General features: G+C 37.5%; 1 protein-coding gene across 9 annotated transcripts in view; it reads left to right on the plus strand.

The window, feature by feature from the left end:
- The first annotated feature begins 4674 nt into the window (after positions 1-4674).
- Positions 4675-26084, plus strand: part of LOC122304176 (serine/threonine-protein kinase EDR1) — a 37012-nt gene continuing 15602 nt past the window's right edge. The window contains exons 1-9 of one of the 9 annotated variants that reach the window (XM_043116278.1): positions 4675-5056; positions 5716-5781; positions 7569-7980; positions 16736-16939; positions 17474-17662; positions 17794-18053; positions 18174-18293; positions 18452-18541; positions 20188-20283. In XM_043116278.1, the coding sequence (XP_042972212.1) occupies positions 7732-7980; positions 16736-16939; positions 17474-17662; positions 17794-18053; positions 18174-18293; positions 18452-18541; positions 20188-20283 (1208 nt within the window). In that variant the 5' untranslated portion in view covers positions 4675-5056; positions 5716-5781; positions 7569-7731. Of the gene's footprint in view, positions 5083-5715; positions 5782-7568; positions 7981-16735; positions 16940-17473; positions 17663-17793; positions 18054-18173; positions 18294-18451; positions 18542-20187; positions 20284-26084 lie in introns of all 9 variants that reach the window. The other 8 variants (XM_043116275.1, XM_043116279.1, XM_043116274.1 and 5 more) reach the window with 8 other exon arrangements.

Genomic DNA, 26084 nt, shown 5'->3' on the forward strand with positions numbered 1-26084 from the left:
GAACTTAGAATACCTTGTAGCCTGAGCCATTCATTTAAGTTAGCCTTGTAGAAAACTAGGCTATCATCTGCAAAAAAATAAGTGGTTAACAGATAAAGAGCCACAAGCTAAGTGGAAACAAGAAATAAGACCCATCTGTTCAGCTTTGTTCAAAGCAAATATTAACATTCTGAGCATAGGATAAAGAGGTAAGGAGAGAGTGGATCTCCTTGTCTAATACCCTGAGAAGGAGTGAAGTTGGGTTGAGGGGAATAATTGAGAAGGATTGAGTAGGATACTAAGGTCACACATTGCATGATGGGTCAATCCACCCTTTGTCAAAACCCATTTTCTGCAACACAGCTTGTAGAAAGCTCCATTCTAGTCTATCATAGGCTTTGCTTATGTCAAGTTTAAGAGCCATGTACCCCTCTTTCTGGTTTCTCATCCTATTTTGCATGGAGTGGAGTAGTTCATAAGCCACAATTGTGTTATTTGATATTAGTCTACCTTGAACAAAGCCACTTTGAGTGTCTGAAAATCAGATGGAACATGATACTTTGGAGTCTATTGGCTATGTGACCTTTGCAATGATTTTGTAGAAAATAATGTGAAGGCTAATGGGTTTGAAGTTAGCCACAAGCAAAGGGGACTTTTTCGTGGGAATAAGGGTGATGAAGGTTTGGTTTATGGATTGAAAACCTGTCCTGGAGTTGAGTAATTCCAAGACTGCTGCTACCACATTGTCCCCTACTATGGACCAGTGATTTTGGAAGAAAAGTGCTGGGAAGCCACTAGGGCTGGGAGAACCTAAAGAATTTATTTTGAAAATGGCCATTTCCACTTCTTCCCTATTGTAACCCTTGGTTAATCCCATGTTCATCTTTGCTGTGACAAATGGTTCAAAGGTTTCCAGAAAAGTAGCTGAATCAAAAGGGTTGGATGATGAGAAAAGATTCAGGTAAATGTCTTGAAACTGCACCCCAATGTCTTCCAAATTGGTCACCAGATCCCTATTTTCCTTTCTGATGTTGGATTTCTGTCACCTTCTTGAAGTCATTTCTGTTTGGCTCTTTGGCGCCATTTTAAGTCATCCATCTCCAGAAGATCATCTATTTTTTGTTGTAGGGACCTTATTTGTTTAGTCTTAAGTCTTGAATTGGAGTCTTGTATGGCTCTTAATTGCTCCCTCTTTTGAGTAAGGGATTGCTAATGAAGCCTCTTGGAGGTGTGGTGCCAATCTCTCGACTGGTATCTACATCTCTCGAGCCCTCTCCTTAAAACATCAACTTTAGATGTTGGAGAGAACCCAGCCAGGCTCTCTTAATAATGGCTTCACATTCCTCAAGCTTGACCCATGCTGCTTCAAATCTAATAGGTTTTTTTTTTTAGGGGTGTTGGGAGGGGCATGGGAAAGGTTGGTGATGAGAAGGGGATTATGGTCTGAGGTTTGGACAGGTAGAATGTTGATTGAGTTGAGTTTAAATGATTACTGCCAAGCAAAGTTCACTAAGGCTCTATGTAATCTCTCTTTAGTGAATGCAAAACCCTTTTGAGAATTACACCAAGTAAATTATGAATCTTCATATCCAAGGTCACCAAGTTCACAATCCATAACTGCCTGCCTGAAATCATCCATTTGTTTAGAGGGGTGAAAAGAGAGGTCTAATGGGGCCACCCCTCTTTTCACCATGGCATAAAATTTCATTAAAATCTCTCATGCAAAGCCAGGGAGTATTTTAAGGTGGTTTAAGGAGTCTAAGTAGGCTACAACTTTCTTTTCTTTTAGCAACTACTGGGTGACCATAAAAACCAGTTAGAGTCTAGATCTTAGGCTAGACAGTTGCTTGGATCTGAGAAAGTTTAAACTTTCTCTTAAACTTTATGATTGGTTATGTTGTATTTTAGGGTGAAACGTTGATATCTTTGTGATGTCTGTCTATTTTACTTTGCTTGATGGTATCCCTCTGCATGCGAACTTGAAATCATGTGACTATCTTTTCCAGATGTGGAAAAACGTGTGACCTTTACTTAAAATATCTTTGGTTGTGCAGTGGAAGATGTGCCTCTGATGCCCTATTTGGTCATTTTGTTTTCCTAAGTTTGAGGAATTCAAATCTCAATGCCTTATTTCTGGAACATTTACATTCTTTTAAAATTTTCATTCTAGAAATGTAAATCTCGCATTTGGGAGGGAAAAAAAAAAAAACTTGATGCAAGCATAAGTGCTCGCACCTAAAGCAAGCAAAATGTGCTTGCACCAAGTGAGCAATGAGTGCTTCACAACTCATAAGAGAAGAAATTCAAGACCAAGGCAACCGTAAGTGCAGACATACATCTTCGCCCACCCCTATTACGTGTGAGCAATGGTTATTTCTTTGCGTTGGTTGGTTATCTTGAATAATGTTTTGATCAGAATGGCATTACTTAGTGATCCCTAGCCAGGTTTTTTTTTTTTTTTTTGGTTGTTGTTGCTCTACTTGGTTATTTTCTTGCATGCTCAAGATTATTGAGTAAGATCTGTCGGATCAATAAACCGCTTAGGATAACCAAATAGAGCAAGAAAATAACCCTTATTCGGGACAAGCTTTATTGTTCACCCGTGATGGGATGGGCGAAGTGACCATCATGTTGATTTGTTCAAAGATATTGATCCATATGCCAACACTTATGCTCACCTCAGTCTTAAATTTATTCTCTTCCAAATTGTGAGCTCTCATTGATTACTTTGAGTGCGAACACTTGTGCTCGCCTCAGGCATGATTTTTTCTCTCTCAGGGACAAGCTTCACACTTCAACAGTGTTTGCCTTAAGACAAGCACTATTATTTAGGGGTGCTACTTGCACCCCTCAGACGTGCCCCCCACCCCTCCCCCATTCAGGTGCCCCCATCCAATTGACGGGGGGCTTATTGGCCCCCACGACCATCCACCAACTACTCACAATGTCACACTGAGAGAGGGATATATATACTTGGGCCGAGTGGGGTCAATGGCGAGAGGGAGAGAGTTCAAGAGATTGCAATGGGGCAAGAGATTGAAGATGACGACGTTGACCAAAAATAGAGATAGAGAGAAGAGAGGGAGATCGGCGTGCGTGGTGTTGTTTTTAACAACAAAACCTAATCCAAAATGACATCGTTTTGGATAGAACATTGTACTATTAAAAAAACAAACTTAAGATAAAACGATTTTATTTCTAAATATATACATAAATAATATTTTTTATATTATTTTTAGAATTAGAAATATTATTATTATTATTCCTATATAATATTAGTTGGAAAAAACAACAATTTTCTTCATCTTATTTTCTATAATATCTCATAAAAATAAATAATATTCATTGGATTAATATTGTTATCAGTTTACAAAATACAATTCTTATTTTTAGTTTCCAATTTATACATTCATTTTATGATTGGTTTTTAATTTATCACATTCAAAATTTTATTTTAATAACACATTTCAACTGGATATACATGCCTTACACGTAAAATCCTTAATGACAATTTCTTATAAAATAAAAAATCCTTAATAACAATTAATAATTCCTATAGAATTAAAATATGTCATGTCAACCTAACAACCTAGTTGATAATAATAATAATCTTAAACTTTGTATTTTTTATTTATTTATATCTACTTAAGTTTACTTTTAGTGACCTTAGGGGATTAATTATTTAAATAATAATTATTAGATTTCTACATGTTGAGGTTGTAGGTAGGACTACAATTTCTATAGCTATTTTACAATCAATTAATATAATTGTGTCGCTGCATTAAAAATAAATTTAATTTTAAAAAATTATTATTTATTTTAAATAGAATTATAAAAAAAATTGAAGAGGTTTCATTTTCTAATATAAATTAAAAACGATAAGACAAAATAGAGATTTACTATTTATAAAACGGTGTGGTAATATATCAATTATTGTGAGATCATTTATAATTTTAAAATGAGAAAAATATTTGTAGTCTTAAATTATGTAAGTCCTGCATATCTCCTTTAAAAATAATAGATAAATATAGTTATTACATAAAAAAATTAATTTTTTAATAATAAATTTTATTATTTTACAAAAAAATTACACGAGACAATGTGTATCTCTTTTTAAAAAATTTAAGAACTTATTTGGTTACACAAATCATTTTATTTAATTTCATTTGATAATTACAACTTTTTCAAACTTTTCATATAATAAAAAATTTAAAATTTTTAAATTTTAAAATAAAAATAATATTAAAAAATTACATTATAACAATATTTTATTTAATTTTTAACTTTCATTTCATTTAATTTATGTAACAAAATTAGGCCTAAGATACTGATTTTATTAAGTAAGGAGTTGTTTAGATAGTGATATGAGATGAGATGAAATAATTTTAGAAAAAAGTTGATAGTTAAATAAAATGTTATTATAATAATATTATTATTTTAAGATTTAAAAAAATTAAATTAAAATTTAAAAAAATTAAATTATTTATTATATTTTATATAAAAATTAAAAAAAAATTATAATAATAAAAAAAGTTTATCATTCCAAAAAACCTCGATGTAAAAGAGGTAAGGGCCGAGTACGTTAGTAAATGAGTTTTTTCCACCTAATATATTGCAAGAGGAATTCAGGGGGACGACATGGTGCTAATGTTGGTGAGCCACCCAGTAGTGACAGCTGGCTGTCGGGGAGAGGTCCCCAAAGATCCAGATCGATTCCGGCACTCCTTCTGCACGTGACTCACCACCTCACTCTACTGATCTCTTCTCTCCCCTCCCAATTCTCTCTCTCTCTCACCCTTTCTGGAAAGGAAAAGCCCATCGCTTTCCACAGCGATCAATTATATCAATCAAACCTCCGTCATCTTCTTTTCCTCTTTTGCATCAATTTCTCTCTCTCTCTCTCTCTCTCTCTGTTTATTTCCATATATACACATTTATATGTTGGTATATTTGTCGGTGGATATTTTCGGCACTTCGTCGTAGGCAGGTGGGGATGAGGATTTGGATGCGGATTTGACATTCGAATGTTGGTGTATAATGAAGGAGACTCGGATTCAAATGCTCGGATCTGCTGGTGGTAAAAATTTTCCTTTTTAAATTTACGTATGTAATTTGATCCCTTTTTTATTCTATTTATTCGTCCTTGGGTAACATTTTTATATTCTTGTTCAATTTTATTTATGTAAGTGAATCCTGAGCCGATTTTGATAGAGGTGTATTTTATTGGTGGAAATATAGTGACGGTGTGGACTTGTTTCTTTGGGTGTTTGCAATGGTATGGGATTGTTTTTTCGATGTGGTTGTTCAACGAAAGGTGGGTTGCAAGTGTGTATGTTAGGAATGTGTGTGATTTGAAGCGACTGAGGTGAAGTATTGTGTCATTTGGGCTTTTTTGGAGTAATGGGCATCTTCTGAAGAATTTGGAATCTGATTGAAATTTTGTTTATATTTGTTTTCAGTTCTTTGGCTTTTGATTTTGATCCTGAAAATTTGATGTCTAGGAGTGACTGAAGTTGGGAATTACGCTATTTCCTAAAAGATATACTTGAATTTAAATGATGATATGGTTATTTGTCATGAATTGAATTGTGGAACAGTGATTAGTGGGTTTATCATTTGTATGAAGGATTTTAAGAATTTAGTTGTATAAAAAAATTGTTCTTGGGTTAGTAATTCTTCGTTTTTTTCCAATGCTGACTTCAAATTATATGTTTTTCAATGATTGTGTTCTTGGAGACATTAGTTCTGCCTTTGAAAGTACACCTCTTTATCTTGGTGAGAGACGTGAAGACCATGTTGAAGGTAATGCTAAAGAATAATAATTCTATTTGAAGGCCATTGCACCACACACCACATGGCATAATTTGATTTGGAAGATAAATTTTAAAATTTGAATATTACAAATCAAATTCTACCATGTGGATGGTATATGGGCATATGGTGTAAAGGCCTTCATACAGCACTACTTGTGAAAGAATTCTCATGCTAGAGATTGATTTTTGGGATTAGTGTTAATGTGTGCTTAAGAGAAATTTTAGACCCTCGAGATTTAAAACATTTAGATATGTTTACAATCATTTTGATTTGCCACACTACATTCTCTTTAGTGTACGACTCTGGGATGATTATGTGGCATGGAAAAACTATAGCATCGCCGATTCACCTTCTAAGTTTTCCATGCGAATTTTTGTTAAAATGTGTAGGTGAAAGAATTCTTAGTGTTCCAGCCAGTTGACTGATTTACATTGTTGACATTTGAGTTGAGTGCATGTGAAACATTGCTAGTATGTATCTGTAGTATGTGTGAGAATATCAGAATATGCGGTATGTAGGGTGCAGGGATTGGGGATACGTAAATAGCTCATATGGATACATATATTGACTTTTAGTTCGTTACAAATTACTATAATATAAACTGGATTTCTATTTAATTATATGTATTAAACAATTTTTATGGAAAACAAGATATTGTTTCGTTAGGCTTTAGTAAATAATTTTTCAATCACCACATATTTGCTTATAACTGATAATTCTAGGAATTCCAATATATGTACCAAAATTATTTTTAAAAGTAGAAAATAATTAATATATCAATAACCGGTTATTCTTGTATTTTTTGCTTTTTTAATCAAGTGGGTCTTGCTCTAGGGATATGATTTTTCCCCCCTGGGTCTAAGATTTGTATCGTTGGGGTGCAAACAATTTTTTGGGGCCATGTCCCATTGGTAAAATGCTGATGATTTACTTGATATGCATAATGTGAGCATGTTACATGGGTCCGGGGTTTAACCATGTAAAGGACATTTTGTGTTTGTACAGTATCCAAGTTCCTTGTCATCGTTTTTTTTATTTATTTATTTGTATTTATTAATGGAAATTCAGGTATATGCATGTATTCAAATTCCTTTTCTTCCTTGTTTCTCTATCGAGATTTTTGGATACAGTGAGAGTTTTTATAGGTTTAGCTTTGGAAACTTCTTATATTTTTCTTTTTTTTTGATAGTTAAACAAATCTTATTGATAATAAAAATATGCAAAAGCTCAGGTATACGGGACATATACTAGAGCATTGCCTATGCATGCTTGTGTTTGCGAATTGCTTTGTTTGTTCATTATTTTCTGAACCTCAATATTTGCATAGGTAAGACTCTGCATCCTTACGGTAGAGTTGAACCTATTTTCCCTCATAAACTTTTTTGTTAGGTATTAACAGTATCTTTTATATGAAAGGGCTGTGATCTGGTGAGACTGAGACTGGTATTGCCTGTGAATAGTGTTTTAGCTTGCATTGGCTTTTTTGCACAGTTAGGTTGGGCTGTTTTTGGCTCTTAAATTCCTTGGAAATAATTCATACTTATAGAATAAGTTCCTATGCATTACTTAAGTGGCTGTTTCTTGGTTTTGGGTAATTATTTAGCAGAGGATCACCAACTCTATAGTGACTCTGCAGAATTTATAGTACATGTTACTTTTAAATTTAGTTCTCTTGGTTTATTCTTTCTGCTTGTGCTTGTGTCTGGAAGGACACCTTGTTTTGAATATTATTCTAGCTTGTTTGCTTGTAAAAAAATGTGATATTTTGCCTTCAGTCTGTGTTCTGCAGGTCCGATGGTCTCCAGCTTTAAGAATTCAGAGCAATTAGAGCGTGTAATCCAAGGTTTCTTTTGTCTAAGGATTATTCTTAGATTGAAAGCATCTTTTATGGGGTAAATCGTGGGGCGAAATGGTTTTACATTCCAAATATTTAAAGACATGGAGGAGACAAGAGATGATGCCGGGCCAGCAGAGCAAGGGCCTTCAAATGCTTCATGGTGGCCTTCAGATCTTATTGAAAAGCTTGGATCAGTTTCTTTGGGTTCTCCAGAAGAGACCTTAAGTAATAAAGAATCGCCTATAAGTTCTGAGGAAGATAGGTTGTCACATCAGAGAGCATCTCAGATTCTCTGGCGCACGGGAATACTTTCTGAACAGATTCCAAATGGTTTCTATTCTGTCGTTCCAGTGAGTTTGAAGTTCAATTTTGCTAGTGTAGACAATTATTTTTATGCTATGACTACTTCTGATTTATTCTTTGCTGAGTTATCCGAGAGATGTGCTTGTGACATGACCATGAGGGGACTGAGTTCACTTTTCAGTTTCATTTCTTTTTTACCTTTAGATGCTACAATTTTCCCTCTCTTGCTTTTAATGTTTTCTGCATCGTCTATATATTCTTGTTTTATCTTCCTTTGCAAATCTACTGGAGACCCTTAATTGGATTTGCGAATGCCTGAAGGACTTGACGGCCCATGTTTGTCTCAATGGTTGTTGTCGCAATGTAGAAACTGGACTAATTGAAATATTCTTGAGTCAGATTCATTGACGTTTCATCAGGATCTCTGGTTTGAATATTCAAGTGATTGTACAGGTTTCAAGTTGTGGAAAGAGGCAGGGTTTGATATTTTGAGTAGATGGATGAACAATATCCCTTTTTCAATCAAGTTTCGTATATGATTACTATTAAGAGGATAGTTTGCAAATTTATCTCTTTGTTGGGTTTCGGATTTTAGTGGGATGGGGAATAGCAGCACTAAGTTATCGCCTCATATGAACTATTGGATGTGCTAAACTAGGGTAAGCATGGTGTTAAAGAACCCAAGCTACATGATAGTTTTGATTGAAAGTCAATGGATATCGGTTGGATTATGACAGTTCTGTGGGTAGGTGGTTTGAAAATCCAAAAAACTGTCTCAAATCAGTTGTGAGTGCTAGGGTGTTGGTAAAATTCGTAACCTATTCTACCGTTTGGCCATTTCTCCTCTCTCTTTAATCGTCAGCCTTGGATTTCTCTGTGGTTTTCTCTATTGGTTAGTATTAGGGTATGGCTTTGGGGAGTTAAGAGAGAGAGGGATAAACATAGATGGTTATGGTGGTGGTGGTGGTCATGCTTCCACTATTGGGCTATCTTCTAAGGCCTCCATATTTCTTAACAAATTTATTGATTACACCACGTCCCCTAAGGTGTGATGCCCTCAGCCACCACTTGTGATTTGGCAGAAATCTGTGATATCAGGATTTGGAACACATGGGCTACGTCCCTTGCATTGTGTGCAATTTTGTGTGCTTGTATGCTCGGCACACGCGTGTATAGATATTCACAATGGAAAGGAATAAGGTATATGTCAGAACTAAAGACATTAGTACTAGAGAAGTTATTTTAGAACATTAAACTTGGCATCATAAATCATCCATAAGTCACAACTCCACACTTGTTAAGGTATTACAGACCATAAAGTGTCCATTAATTTACCTAAATCAGACAAACATAGTCCATTACAAAATAATAGCCCAAAAGGAGAAGGGGGGGGGGGGGGCATTGTCTTACTCCTCAGGCTGTACTGGGTCTTCATGATCGTACACGCCCTCATCACCTATATTTGCATCAAGGTCTACGGTTTCGAGGGGCGAAACCGTAGTGAAACTACCACGTTGAGATTCCAAGAAATCTTAGTAAGTTTAAAGCAATGAAAATTTATACATTGCATGTAGAGACAAGGGAATCACTATCGCCATTGGTATTTGTTATTGTTATGGCATTGAGTAGGATGATGAACGCTACGGTGGATAAGGGATTGTTATCTGGCATTTTTCTAATGACACTATTTTTGTGATGCAAATGCTGAACAATTACAAGACTTGAGGTGTTGTTTCTTATGTTTTGCAGCGGTTTTAAGTCTGACGATCAATTTGGCAAAATATGAGATCATTCCTGTTGTTCAGGTGGGAGAAGTGGAAAGCTTGGCTAGTATTCTTGGCTGTGAGGTTTCTTCTTTTCCAAAGAAATATGTTGGGTTTGCCTTTGGATGCTTCCTATAAGGCTATATCTATTTCGATTGGCATCCTCAAAAAGTGGAAGAAAAGTTTGCAGTTTGGAAAAGACTTTATTTATCTAATGGTGGTTGATTAATGTGACGAGTTTAAGTCTCAGTTAATGAATTGGATGACTAGTCGGACTCCCATGAAATTGGGTGGTTTGGGGGTTAGAAAATTATCTTTGTTTAATCATGCTTTATTGGGTAAATGGTTATGGTATTACGTGGGGAGGGAGATGCTTTATGGACATTGTGGGATAGATGCCAAGAATGGGAGTTTGTGGAGATGGTTGTTGTTCAAAAGAGGTATTGGGGTGGGCTATTTGGTGTCGGGTTGTGGAAACATATCAGGAGGGGGTGGGACTATTGTCAACATTTATTAAATTTTTGGTGGGTGTTTGTTATAAGGTTAGTTTCTGGCGTGACGTTTGGTGTGAGGATCAACTTCTAAAGATACCTCACCTGGAGTTGTATGGTATCCCTGTAAGGATACGTGGGTAGTGGAAAATATGCAAATTTGAAATGGACGTACTCATTGGGTTATTCTTTTTACTAGACCTGTGCAAGATTAGGCCATGGATTTGGTTACTTTTTGTCAGTATGACGTGATCATAACACAGCATATAAGACTTGTGATTCAGGAAATCCAATATTTTGTGTCTTCCTTTTATTAAGAATTATAATTTTAGAGTATGAGGAGGTGTGGATGGTATTTGTTGGATCACATTTACGAGTCATAAGTTTGAAGTGGTCTTTTTATGAGGTCATTGTTGTGAAAAGCGATAACAATAAAGTGAAAAATAATATGAACGAGGAAACAATCACACACGACACAATATTTATGTGGTTCGGCAAATTGCCTACGTCCACAGGAGTTGCAGAGGATTTTTATTACTTTAGAAATCACACAATACAATGGTGGGGTGATTACTGTACGTCTACAGTGTTCTACAGTACAGCCATATGATATAATAATCATATATATAGTCAAACGGCAGAAAAAATCCTAGATTCGTGTAAAATGCATGTTCGCTTGAGCAGCGTGTCGAGCGAACTTCCTTCCCGCATCCGCTTGAGCTGACATCGAGCATTCAACTCTGCCTGACTTCGCTCGAGCGGAAATGCCTCTGCTCGAGCCGTGTGGACCAGACTCCACAGTACTCAACAATTCTCCCACTTGGATATTGGTACACTCGTTGTATCGCCGTCTTCCTCAAACATGATATCCTCCACATCTGCAACTCACTGCCCCTGTCTTCATGCTAGAAGACCAACTGAAGTTGCGCACAACTTCAGTTTCTCAAGTGTAACACCCTTTGTTAACATATTAGCAGGGTTCTTGCTTCCACAAATCTTCTCAAGTAACAATTGTCCGTTATCTAACAATGATCGTATGAAGTGATACCTGATCTGAATGTGCTTGGTCCTGAAATGAAATGCTGAATTCTTGGTAAGGGATATGACACTCTGGCTATCACTGTAGAGAGTGACTTTCTAATTCTTTTTACCCAATTCCTCCAAGAAGCCCTGTAGCCATATCATCTCCTTTGCAGCCTTTGACATTGCAATATACTCAGCTTCTATAGTAGACAAAGAAACTGTTTTCTGTATATTAGAACCCCATGACACTGCAGTACCACCAAGTGTATAAACAAAGCCTGTGGTACTCTTTCGACTGTCAATATCTCCAGCTAAATCATCATCAACATAGCCCTGCACCTCCAAGCTTTCTCCTGAAAAACACAAGCACGTTTTTGAGGAGCCCTTTAGGTACCTCAAAATCTATTTCACTGTTTCCCAATGTTGTTTTCCTGAGTTACTCATGTATCTACTCATAACTCCCACTGCATGGGCAATATCCGGTCTTGTGCAAACCATAGCATACATAAGTGAACCAATAGTTGAGGCATAAGGAACCTTACTCATGTAATCTTGTTCCTCCTCTAACTTAGGTGACTAATTCTTGCTGAGTTTGAAGTGACTACCCAAGGGTGTGCCAATTGGTTTGGCCTTGTCCATATTGAATCTGCTGAGTACCTTTTTCACATACTCAGTCTGTGAGAGTCTCAACGTACTTCTGACTCTATCTCTGACAATTCTCATGCTAAGGATTTGCTTTGTAGCTCCCAAATCCTTCATTGCAAAGTGCTCTGACATCTGCTTCTTCAGATTATTGATCTCATCAATACTAGGCCCTGCAATAAGCATGTTATCCACATCCAATAACAGAATAATGTAAGAATTGTCAAAGTGCTTGAAAAAGCAATAGTGATCTGCCTGACATCTGATGTACCCTGCACTGTGCATGAAATTATCAAATTTTTTGTACCATTGTCTAGGAGCTTGCTTCAGGCCATACAAGCTCTTCTTCAGTTTGCAAACTGAACTTTCCTTTCTCTGTACCACAAACCTCTCAGGCTGGTGCATGTAGATGTCTTCTTCAAGGTCTCCATGAAGAAAAGCTGTCTTCACATCTAACTGCTCAAGAAATAAATCTTCAGTAGCAACCATAGCCAGTACCATCCTGATGGTTGTGATCTTCACTACAGGAGAAAATTTCAGAGTAATCAATACCCTACTTCTGCTGAAAGCCTTTTACAACAAGTCTGGCCTTGTACCTCTTACTGCCATCATGCTCAGTTTTTACCCGGTACACCCACTTGTTGTGTAATGCTTTCTTCCTTGATGGAAGTTCTGTAAACTCCCATGTCTGATTCCCTAGCAGGGAATCCATCTCATCTTTCATGGCCAGCTCCCACTTGCTAGAATTTGTTACAAGGTTTCTTTATAACTTTGCGGTTCTCCACCATCTATCAACTGAATGTAATTCAAAGTAGGTGAGAAACGCTGTGGAGGATATATACTCCTAACTGATATGCGAACTACAATTGTAGGAGTGGACGGCTCTGAAACTGATTGTAGAATAATAGGAATGGGTGCATTGGACCCACTCTCCCCGTCACTCACATCTCTACAGACTCCTGAGGAGCTACTTCAGAAGCTGTACTAGACTTATCCTTGTACATAATTTTTTCATTGAAAATCACATTCATTCTTATGATCTTCCGACCCTGATCATCTCAGAAATGATAACCAAATGCCTCGTCTCCATAGCCAATGAAATAACATTTCCTTGTCTTAGCCTCAAGTTTACTACGAGCATCAAAATCAATAAGTACATAAGAAAGACAGCTAAAAGTTTTAAGGTGAGAAAATTTGACCGCTTTCCCACTCCAAACCTCCTCAGGCAATCCACAATCTAGTGGAACTGATGGCCCTTTGTTTATCAAGTAAACTGCAGTGCTGATTGCATCTGCCCAGAAAGTGGGTGGTAGTCCAGCATGCAACCTCATGCTTCTAGCACGCTCATTAATAGTTTTGTTCATACGTTCATCAACTCCATTTTGCTGTGGTGTCTCAGGAATGGTTTTCTTCATTCTGATACCCAGAGTTGCATAATACTCATTGAACCCACCATCAATATACTCACCACCATTGTCAGACCTCAAACATTTCGGTTTCAAGCTTGTCTCTGTCTCAACCATGGCCTTCCAAGTTTTGAAAACATTAAATACATCAGATTTATGTTTCAAAAAATAAACCCATACCTTCCTACTATAGTCATTAATGAATGTGACATAGTAACGAAAACCTCCAAGAGATGCCACTGGGGAAGGACCCCACACATCAGTGTGCACTAGATCCAGTCTTCCTGTCTTAGGCGTTCTGCCACTTTTCAAGAAGCTGACATTCTTTTGTTTCCCCATAACACAACTCTCATACGTACTGAGATCAACTGACTTCAGTTCTGGTAGCTTGCCTCTAGACAGAAGTTCTTTGATACCCTTCTGACTCATATGACCAAGCCTGCAATGCCACAAATTTGCTGTACTCTCTACAACGGTAGTAGCAATAGTGTTAATCAAACCAGTAGTCATATATAGTGTACCAGTTTTCTTATCCCGAACCAATACCAATGCCCCTTTTGTGACCTTCCAGGTGCTATCTGAGAACACTACTGAATGACCACATTCATCGAGCTGCCCAACAGAAATGAGTTTCTTCTTCAACTCAGGAATATGCCTGACCTTTTGTAAGGTCCATTTGTTCTTGCTAGGGAGTACAATATCAATGTCTCACATCCTCACTACGTTCAAAGCCTCTCCATCAGCCAAATACACCTTCCCAAAATCACTTGCAATATAGTTCCACATTAACTCCCAGTGGGAAGATGTATAAAAGAAAGCCCCTAAATCCAGTATCCAGTCATCAACTGGACTATGAATTGCAAGCAATAGTGCATCCTATGTTTCTTCAGTTACCACATTAGCACTATCATTCTCTGTCTTTTTAGGATTTTTGCAGTGCTTCTTTATGTGGCCAGCTTTGCCATAATTCCAGCAAGTTGCCTGCTGATCAGGCCTCGACTTGCTCTTACCCCTGTTCTTTGATTTTGACCTTCCTTTCTTTGAGTTCTTGTCTTGTGTTTTCCCTCGAGAATCAACATTCAGTGCTGAACTCGAACCCGAGGTCTCGCCTGAATCTTTCCTGCGCACCTCCTTAGCCAAAATCAAATTACGAATATCGTCATATTTCAACTTAGATTTAGCAGCAGAATTACTGACAGCCATTCTCATGGCTTCCCAACTATTTGGCAATGAAGTCAGTAGTATTAGTGCACGTATCTCATCATCAAATTCAATTTCAACCGACGACAATTGATTTGTGATAGTATTAAAATCATTCAGATGTTGTGCAACAGACATATCATTTGCCATCTTCAAATTGAATAACTTTTTCATCAAATGTACCTTGTTATTCGTTGACAGCTTTTCATACATACCTGAAAAAGCAGCCATGAGATCCGTAGTCGTCTTCTCCTTTATGACGTTGTGTGCAACGGATCTCGACAGGGTTAATCGAATAACCCCCAAAACCTGTCAATCCAACAGGTTCCAATCAGTCTCATCCATCTTTTCCGGTCGCTTTCCCAATAGTGGAAGATGGATTTTCTTCCCATAGAGGTAGTCCTCTATCTGTATCCTCCAGTATCTAAAATCTATGCCATCAAACTTCTCGATCCCCGATACCTTCATTTCATCTCCAGCCATCGTTTTCCCTCATACCTGAACCTTGGCTCTTGATACTAATTGTTGTGAAAAGCGATGACAATAAAGTGAAAAATAATATGAACGAGAAAACAATCATACACAAGACAAGATTTACGTGGTTCGGCAAATTGCCTATGTCCACGGGAGCTGCAGAGGATTTTTATTACTTGAGAAATCACACAATACAATGGTGGGTCGATTACTGTATGTCTACAGTGTGCTACAGTATGGCCATATGATATAATAATCATATATATAGTCAAATGGCGGAAAAAACCCTAGATCCATGTAAAATACATGTTCGCTCGAGCGGCGTGTCGAACGCGCGTCGAGTGAACTCCCTTCCCACATCCGCTCGAGCTCATTGTCGAGCTGATATCAAGCATTCAACTGTGCCTGACTTCGCTCGAGCAGCCAATGCCTCTCTGCTTGAGCTGTGTGGACCAGACTCCACAGTACTCAACAGTCATAATATTGCCAATGGGCTCCCCATTTACTTGGAAGAGCATTTTGAGAGTGAAAGCTCCTTCAAGAGTGTTTGTGTGTGTGTGTGGATGGTGATATTAGGAGATGTAAGGACGATTAGATAATTTGAGGAAGCAGTACATGATTGTGGTGAGTTGTTGCTGTATGTGTAAGAGGAACGAGGAGTCTATTGATCATCTTCTTCTACATTTTGATGTTGTGAGAGATTTATGGTGTTTGATTTTTGAGAGGTTTGGTTTTGATTGGGTTAATGCCTAAGAGGGCATGAGAGGAGTAGGTTAGTTGGGCAGGACGATAGGGGCATGGCAATATTTTGGTGGTGTGTAGGCCGGCTCCTTTATGTTTAATGTGGTGTGTTTCAAGAGAATAGAGTGCACAGACTTTTGAAGGTAGGTAAGATCCGGTGGGAGAGCTGAAAAAGAACGTTTTTAAAACTCTCTTTATAAATGGATAGAAGCTCATGATAGTTTGATTCTTTTATTTTTTCTAGCTTTTAAAAATTTCCGAATTTCTATTTTTCTCTCTCCTAGATAGGTATTCTCTGATGAGTTTTGCTACGTACAAGCAAAGTCGCGTACTAATCTGCATACCAATACTGATTCCTTCATATTCAAAATTTAAATTAGCACTGTTTTAAATAGAATCTACTTTTTGACCAATCACATTAGATTGGTGCACATATTAGTGCACAGTTGTGCTTGCAACTATATTTTTTCTTCTCTAATATATTTGTTGTGTACTAGGGTTGTGCTCCTCAGTGCTTTTAATGAAATCTTATTACTTATGGAAGAAAGTCTTCATTTTCTTTATTGGAGATTTAAAACTATGTAAATTAAAGCCTTTTCTTCTTTCATTTTCCCTTTGCATTTCTATATTTTGTCTTCAAGTACTATGGTGTCCATTTATTTTTAGTTAATTCTATTATTTATAATGAAAAGATTTTATCATATACATTCCTACTTAAGCTATTAATGATCTTCCCATCCAAAAAAAAAAAAAAAAGGTTATTAATAATCTTTCATTGGAGGGCCAGAAGACTATTCTAGAGTTGATGTCTATTATTAAAATTTGTCAAAGACATGTATATTCATTGTCAATGAATGATGACGTGAAAATGGTCACATGTATTAATTTTCTCTGGTAATATGGCATTTTCACTTTTATTCTAGCACTGGATGATGACCCTATTCTGTTATCTACATATTTTGGCTATCTTTCAGATGAAACCAGTGCTTGATTTGTCTGGTTTTATGCTAAATGTCTAGTTTCAAAATTTGGTATAAGTTGTTGGCATAAAACCATGTACAGGAGAAAAGGCTGAAGGAGCTTTTTGATGCTATTCCTACTCTGGATGAGCTCCACGCTTTGGGCGGAGAGGGTTTTAAAGCTGATATCATTCTTGTTGATAGCGAGAAAGATAGAAAGCTATCTCTGCTGAAGCATCTGATTGTGACACTGGTGAAAGGGCTGAACTCAAATCCACCTGCAATGATAAAAAAGATTGCTGGATTGGTGAGAATTTTCTCAACTCTTGTGCCAAGAATCACTTAAGTGTTTAACAATTCATTCATTCTTATGTTTTACACTTTCCTAAGCCATTCTATTATGTTTTCTGGTAGCACTTAAGAGTGTCAAACAATTGATGTTTTTGACGATGGAAACTTAGATGTGATGGCAAGCATAGTTGCTTGGTTGTGGATGTGTGCTGCTTATTCTTTTATTCCAAATAATTCATATTGGTTTGTATTTGTTGATTGAGTTGAATATTTTGTTCATGTGTGGGTGTCAAGGTGTGGACTTCTTATAACAAGCTGCATTGTTTTTATTGTTATATAATCTCAATATGCTAATTTGGTAAAGGATTTTGTTTCTCAGCCATCACTGGGATCACCATATACCATAAGCATTTATTTTTCTCTTTGATTTGACAAATTATCCCTGATCCCAATTTTTGATTGATGATGATATATGTGGTAAGATCAACCACTATTATGTGACAATGTAATTATTATTTTGTTTCACCAAAATGAATGTATTTTGACACAGGTGGCTGATGTTTACGAACGACCAAATTTGGAAAGTCCAGCAAAAGCTGCACTAGAAGAAACCTCTCACGTGTTTGAGAATCGAGGCATTCAGATGCTGGGGCAAACAAAGCAAGGTTCATGCCGTCCTAGAGCAATCTTATTTAAAGTTCTGGCAGATACTGTAGGTCTCGAAAGTAGGCTTATGGTGGTAAGCTTTTAGTTTCTTTTGGTTTGCTAAACTGTTTTGTGCAGATAATGTGAAAGTATGTTTGATTGCTGATCATAATTTCTAATATCTGGAAGGTCTTGTCTGTTTTTTTTTTTCATTATTTTGATCAGGGTTTGCCAAATGAAGGGGTTGTTGAGTGTGCAGATTCCTATAAGCATATGTCTGTTATAGTTGTGCTGAACTCTATGGAACTATTGGTTGATCTTATGCGGTGTCCTGGGAAGCTGATACCACGATCTACCAAGGCAATTTTTATGACCCATATATCTGCAACCGGGGAGAGTGATTCAGCAGAAAACGACTCCTGTGATTCACCACTTGAACCAAATAGTCCACTTTTTGGCCTTTCAGAGAGAGTAGATCCTGACAGGTTAGATGATGTTGTTTGATGTTCAGATCTTTGGTTCTTGCATATAAAAAAAATGTTTTTCTCCATACATGCTCTCTAAAGCTGGTTAGGTCATTATTATTCTTGTTTCTTGTGCCACAGTGCTGAAAAAGAGGATAGCCTTCTGTTCCATCGGAAATTTGAAGCGTCGTCAAATGTAACTGGTCCTTCATTGAGAAATATGATTTTGCAATCAAATAAGTCTATTGAGAGTAAATTGAGGTAATGGTAGTTGCAGATTAATGAATGGCTTCTGCAATGATTTTCTTTTTTCCATTCAAAATCCTATTATTTGTTAGAATATCTGTTTGATTAAAAGCCATTATAAAGTGTACCATGAGACGTTTGCCATTAAATCTTGTTTTGGTCAATTCTATCAGTTTGTCGCATAGTGCACCCAACATTGCGAATGCATTTTGGCGACGCAGCCGCCGAAAGGCCATTGTTGAACAGCGAACTGCTAGTTCCAGGTTTTTTAATCCCCCTTTTTAGGATTAACTCATTATTTACCAATTCTTCGGTTTTATTTTGTGTGAAAAAGTTCAATATCCTTTGCTGATGATTGAGTTCTTAGCAAAGCTATATGAAGTTAGAGTGCAAGGACAGGGGATGATGAACTTGATTGGACCGTATCTTGACATTAAACATCTCTATTTGCCTGAGTGCATCAGAAAAGTGTTTGACCTGTAAGAATTTGATTAAAAGGGAACATATATATAGATATATATATATATATTTATATATATTTTAACTGGTGTGATCGTGTGAACGGGATAATTAGTCAGTTAACCACCTTTTGATGGATAGCCTAGTGGCTGTGGAGCTGATGGATCATCATGCTAGTGGACTTGGCCACATCAGTGATTTATTCTTAAGGGATAAAAATAAATACATCCTCTTGAAAGAATTTTTGTGCGTCCTACAAAAAGCAGGTGGGAGTTTTTTTTACTTTTCAGAATCTAGGTGGATATTAGGGTGCTCCAGAAGTAATTAATGTATTTTCCCTTCTAAGGCATGGATCAGTTTTCAATTCTTGACTAGATAAATGATATACAATAATAACATTCGCCAAATTACATCTTGAACTTGCAGTTGTCGAAAAATAAACATGCTCCTCTTGAAAGATTTTTGTGCTAGTCCTACAAAAATTAGGTGGAATCTTTTGTTACTACAGAATGTGGTTGGATATTAGAGTACTCCAGAAGTTAATCATGTATTTTGCCCTTTTTAACACATGGATAGATTTTTGATTACTTTACTAGATGGTTGAAGTACAAGAATAATATTCACAAGTTTTTTTTTTTTTTTGTTTTTTGATAGTTAATAAGAATTTTATTACCAAGCATAGGGACAGCCCAAGTACACAGGAAGTATATAAAGGAAATACCTACTACACACTAGAAAGCAGGAAACTACGATAGAAATAGATTCAGTAGATTATCATCATTCCTTACAAAGATCCTAGCCCACAAACTCAAAGAAGAAAAGAAAAAATAGCGAAGATCTTCAAAAGATCGCTCTTTATCTTTAAAGCATCTTCATTCACAAGTTACTTCTCAAACTTGCAATGGTCAGAGTTGAAAAATTGTAGTCTCATATATGTGGTCAAAATTTTGGTTAAAGTTGGATTATTTTAATTTCTGGATTCTTGGTCTTGTAAATTCTGTTCACCACTTAAATTTGTCAATTTCCTCTTTTTTTAATGGGAAATATAAATCTGTGTGGGTTATAGGTTGTTGTTCTTGATTGTCAAGAGTCAGTTTCATTGGTCCTGCAAAACGTCATGTGCTCACACTGACACCTATGGAAGTTCTTGCGCACAAGTGCTAGCATGCATGCAAATGCAGACAAACCCAGACACTCTACAATTTTTTTCTCCTTAGTTGCTCCACATGATCTGCTGGTTGTTATGTGAAATTATTGCTCGGGCATGTGTAGGTGGTCCAGAAAGTCTACTTTTTAGCTAATGTGAAAAGTTAATATTTGGTATTTGCAGTGTATGAGTTTATATATTTAGATATTTGTGTATGAACATATAATAAATATACTTATAAATATGAATATACTAATAAAATTTTTTGTATGTTTCTATATTTCAAATGCTTTTGGTTTTCAGTCCCAAGCATCTTTCATTTCGAGCATGTGGACGGTCTATGCTTAGTGGTGATAGAAAATTATTTAGAGATTATGCTGATGACATGACTTCATCAAGGTTCTTACCTCTCTATGATCTCATTTTATCTTATGAATAAGGATCACTAGTAATTCCTCTAATGAATTTCTTGGGTATTGGAAATGTTATTACTAAGACATTTTTTTTCATTGGTAAACATAATTTTATTGATAATAAAAGTAGATAAGAGCCCAAGTACATGAGACACATACAAGAGAATCACCTATGCATGATAATCTAGTGATACAGGAAACTCAAGAAAGTTCATGTCGTTAAAATCGTTTACAATTGACAAATGGAGTAAAGTATTAAAAAAGAAAGTTCTAAGCTCATGCATTGACAACCTGTGAATTGCCTTGAAGGCCTCTCCATGATGCTAGGAGATCAATATCCCTTCTCGGCATCACTCAAGCTCATCCCACCTTGGCAAAGAATTCATTCCATAAGGTCATGGCAAACTTGTAGTAAAGTAGTAGATGATAACGGGCTCCCCACTCTTATTGCACATGAAACACAAACCCATGACAATGATTTGGCACTTCCTTAAGTTGCCTAATGTGACGGGCTCCCCACTCTTATTGCACATGAAACACAAACCCATGACAATGATTTGGCATTTCCTTAAGTTGCCTAATGTGAGGAGCTTCTCTAAGGATGCAATTTATTCAAAGAATATTGCTCTTAAGGGAGCCTTTGTCGTTCAAATGCTCTTTCACAAGAATGGGCTTGCGTTATGCATACTAAGGGATTTGTAGAATGAGCTGATGGTGAACTCCCTTTCTCATAGTGGATGGTGAACATATCGTGGCCCATTTCACTAGGTGAAATTTAGACTCATCATCCATCTCCCCTTAAGAAATCTCTTTGAAGTTTCCCCATGCAATGGGCCATCTTAGTGGGAAGCAGGAATAGAGATGAACAACTTCTGGCTTGGCCAGGTTCACTTTCAATTTAGGAATGGCTTCAACATAAATCAGGAGAGCCTGCGATGCTCAAATATGATCATGGTTGGCCCCATGAAAGATTAGGGTGTCATCGGTGAATAAAAGATGAGATATGTTGAGACTTGAGAGCCCATGGAGAATCTAGATAGAAATCCACCTACCACAACACCCAAGATCATCTTGCTAAAAGCTTTCATAAAGAAAACTAATAATAATGGGGATAGAAGGTCGCCTTGTCCCCTGTCTCAAGCCCCAATAGCTTTTAAAAAAGCCCATTGGTGTGTGATTCACATAATTTTTTTTTTTTTTTTTTTTTTGATTGGCAAAGAAAATTTTTATTAATAAAAAGAGTAGGCAAAAGTCCAAGTATATAGGACATATACAAAAGCAATGCCTAAGCACGCTAGTTTAATGATACAAGGAAATCATGGAAGGTCATGCCAAGAAAATCAATTACAATCAACCAATGGAGTAAAGTATTGAAAAACAAAGTTCTAAGCTCATCCATTGACTGCTCTTGGTCTTCAAAGCTTCTATCATTCCTCTTCCTCCAAATGCATGACCATAGGAATATTGTTACCATCTTCTATATGGATGCAATTTGAGAGTTGCCCCAAATGCCTCTCCAAGAAGCTAGGAGGCACTTACCCTTCTCACTATCACTCAAGCTAATCCCAAATGAGCACAAACTTAATTCCACAAAGTCGTGGCAATCTCATAATGAAGTAATAGAGGATCAACGAACTCTCTGCTCTTCTTGCACCATGACTTTGATTCAAAGTTTCTTCAAGTTATCTAGAGTGAGAATCTTCCCCAAAAAAGCCGTCCATAAAAAAAATGCTGCCTTTAGAGTTGTCTTTGTCTTCCAAATTCTCTTCCATTTAAATGTATTTATTTGTGCGTGGTCATGGTGTGGTAGAAAGATTGGACTGTGAATATGCCTTTCTTAGAAGGGCACCAAAATATCTTGTCTTCTCCTCCCCTTGGCAAATGGGTGGAGTACACAAGATCAAAGAATGCCGAAAAAACATCAATTTTCCAATTTTTTGCATCTCTAAGGAATGTAACATTCCATTGGGGAAGACCATTAGAGACGATTCATAGATCTGCAATCGAGGCTTCTTTCATTCTTGCTAAGCCATAAACTTGTGGATAAACTTCCTTGAATGCCCCATCGCTGCACCATACATCATGCCAAAATTTGACCTTCAATCTGTTACCCACAGTAATGTGAATATTTACTGCATATGTGTCCCAACCTCTTTTATGTGATTCCATAACCACACTCCATAAGGCCCGCTCACCTCATTAGAACACTACCCTCCCCATGGTTCCCCATGCTTCAATGTGATGACGGTTCTCAACAAGGCCCCCCCCCCCCCCCCCCCCCCCCCCCCCCCCCCCCCCCGTACATAGTGATATCTCCATAACCATTTCCCAAGCAAGGCTTTGTTGAAAGATTTCAAGTTTCAGATTCCCAAACCTCATTCTTTAATGGGAGAGCAAATTGCAGCCCATTTTACCAAGTGGAATTTAAGCTTGTAATTAACACCCCCCCCCCCCCCCCCCCCAAAAAAAAAAAGAAGAAATCATGTTGAAGATTTTCCATGCAATGAGCCACCTTGGTGGTGAGAGGAAATAATGAGAGGAAGTAAGTTGGTAAATTGGAAAGAGTGCTTTTGGTTAGGGTCGCCCTACCCCCTTTAGATAAATACATCCTCTTCCAAGTAGCTAATTTCATCTCCATTTTTTCTAGAACATTGTCCCAAATAGATTTCGATTTGAACGTAGCACCCAACGGGAGGCCAAGATATTTCAGGGGTAGTTGAGATATCTTTTTTTTGATGAATAAATAAATATATTGATCAAAGAAAGGCAAAGCCAGTTACACTAGTCTAATGCCCTAACTAGGTAGGCACATTAGAGACAAGAAAATCATGAAAAACCATGCCATTGAAATCCACAGCTATGGCCCAACTACAAAGAGTTCTGAAAAATAAAACTTTTAGTTCCTCTAAGGATCTTTCTCGGTCTTCAAAAGTCCTCTCATTGCGCTCCTGCCATAAGCACCACATAATGCATAGAGGAATCATCTTCCACATTGCTTTGATTGGTTGCCTTCCTCTTAAATTTGGCCAACTCGCCAAAGCTGTCTTCACCGTCTTCGGCATAACCCATGCCATGTCTAGTCGAGTAAATACCTCATTCCATAGTGTTCCGGCTATATCACAATGCAGGAGAAGGTGATCCACCGACTCTCCCCCACTTTTACAGAGGGGTAGTTGAGATATCTTATACCCCAAAATGGATGCCATACTCTCCACATTAGGAACGTTCCCCATTGACACTAATTCTGACTTGGCCAAGTTCATCTTCAACCTCGATGCAGCTTCAAAGCATAATAGGAGAGCCCTCAAGGCTCGAATTTGATCATGTCTAGCCCCATAAAAGATTAAGGTATCATCGACGAATAAGAAATGAGATATGTTCAGCGAACTAGTTAGTGATTGCTTCCCCCACTAAGAATCCAGTTATGAATCCATCCTCCATGACACTTGAAATCATGTTACTGAAAGCTTCCATCACAATGACAAAAAGTAGTGGAGATAGAGGGTCTCCTTGTCTCAATCCTCGTGAGCTTTTAAAGAAGCCTTTTGGCGTGTGACATTCACCAAATAGAGAAACAAGGCGTAGAGATATAGTAATGGATCTATGTATGCCACTTCATACCAAAGCCACATCTCTTGAGCATATAAAGTAAAAATCTCCAATTGACATGATCATAGGCTTCTTCCATATCCAGCTTGCACAAAATTCCCGGCTCTCCTGACTTGATTCGACTATCCAGACATTCGTTGGCAATAAGTACCGTCGAGGATTTGCCTACCTTTGACAAAAGCATTTTGAGGCTTTGATATTAATTTCTCCAACACTTTGCTCAATCCATTTGCTAATAATACTTTGGATAGAATTTTGTTTAACCCGCCCACCATGTTGATGTGATGATAATATTTTACCTCTATAGTGCTAGGCTTTTTAGGAATGAGCGCTATAAAAGTTGCATTTAGGCTTTTTTTCAAACCTTCCATTCTCATGGAATTCATGGAAGACCCCCATGACATCTTCCTTGACTAACCTCTAACTTGTCAAACAGCCTTTCGAGTTGTTCCATTTCCCATGAATCAAGGACGTCAAAAGCAATCCCCCATCTAGTCTTGGTCTGCAAGAAAATTGTTCCGAAAGCACACTCTCATAGTAAGTGACAATGTGATCTACGATCTCGGTTTGGCTAGAGGAAGCCACCCCATTTATTAAAATCTCTATAGCATTGCTTCTTCTATGTGAGCAAGCCACCTGATGGAAAAACTTGATGCATCTGTCCCCTTTCTTCAACCATAATGCTCGCGATTTTTGTCTCCAAGATATTTTTTCCAAAAAAAAAACCTGTTCAATATCCATAGTCACTCGAGTTTTACAAGCCCTCCCAGCTTCAAATGGTTCCCTCTCCTCTTCCACTCCCTCCCATCTCTTGACTTACTCCAAAAGAGTATTTTTTTGTCCTTCCACATCGCCAAACACTCGCTGATTCCACACCTTCAAACCTTTCTTTAGGGACTTAAATTTGCAAGCCAAGATATAGCTGGGATTTCCATAAAAATGGTAAGATGACCATCATTTTCGGATTTTGCCAAGAAATTCCTCTAACTTCAACCACATTTTCTCAAACTTGAAGTACCTTGGGCCTCTACAAAGACCTCTACAATCTAGGATGATGGGAAAGTGATCCAAACACAACCTGGGGAGTCTCTTTTGAAGAAGGTCCAGATAGTTGCCTTCCAATCCGATGAAATTAAAAATCTATCAAGCCTTGACCAAGAAGGGTGTTCTCAGTTGCTTGACCAAGTGAATGAACTGCCTGCAAGAGGATTATCTAGTAAATTTTGTTTAGAGATGAAGTTAGAGTAGTCTACCATTGGTGGGTTAGAACCGTCGAGTGACATTGAATTCACCACCAATACACCAAGGTAGGTCCCATATGCTGCTTAGATCAGCCAGCACATCCCATAAAAAGCTTCTTGTGCGATCTAGATTAGGTCCATAAACTCCTGCAAAGGCCCATTGATATCCATCCATGACATTCTTAAACGAGCCAGCTACCATAAAGTCTCCCAAGCAATCATCTATCTTTTCCACCATTCTTTTATCTCACATCACTAAAGGCCTCCTGACACTCCATTGGATGGTAATGCCACCCCACTTGGTAACAACCTCACATACTCCTAATAATGCAAAGGGAGATAAATGCCTTTTCATTTCTTACAAACATACAATGTCTATCTTCCATTTACGAAGCTGATTTTTGACTTTGGGGTGTTTTTCCTTCTCATTTAGCCCCCTCACATTCCATGAAACAAGTTTTGGTTTCATAAAACCACCTCCACTGCCCTTCCCTTCAATCTTCCACAGTTGGAGCTTTTTTCTCTTGCTTTATCATTTACCGTCTAGTCAAGTCTTTTTAACTGTTTTGCTCTCTTCTTAGTTGATGTGAGCTCCCCAGGTGATGCAGAATGAGTCTTTTCAGCCTCTATAGCTGCAAGGAGTGCTATGAACTGGTCCTTGAAACCATCACACGAAATCCCCACACAGTGCTGAATCTCCTTTGCCTTGTGGAGAACCCAATCTGAAGCCTGGATGCTGCTGTTTTTACTTGGATATAGAGAAACGAAAGGATTTGGTTCTTTCCTGCAAGCATCTTCACACGTAGATGTGCTTGTTGTTATCACACCCACAATGTGTGAGGCCAGGCCTAGCCTCTGCCAATACTCTCCTCCCTCAGTCCCACTCGTCTGAAACACAGCCATTGTGGTGTTTGTGGTTCCTGTAACCTCTATATCC

The sequence above is a fragment of the Carya illinoinensis genome, chromosome 3 (assembly GCF_018687715.1).
Source record: "Carya illinoinensis cultivar Pawnee chromosome 3, C.illinoinensisPawnee_v1, whole genome shotgun sequence".
NCBI lineage: Eukaryota > Viridiplantae > Streptophyta > Magnoliopsida > Fagales > Juglandaceae > Carya > Carya illinoinensis.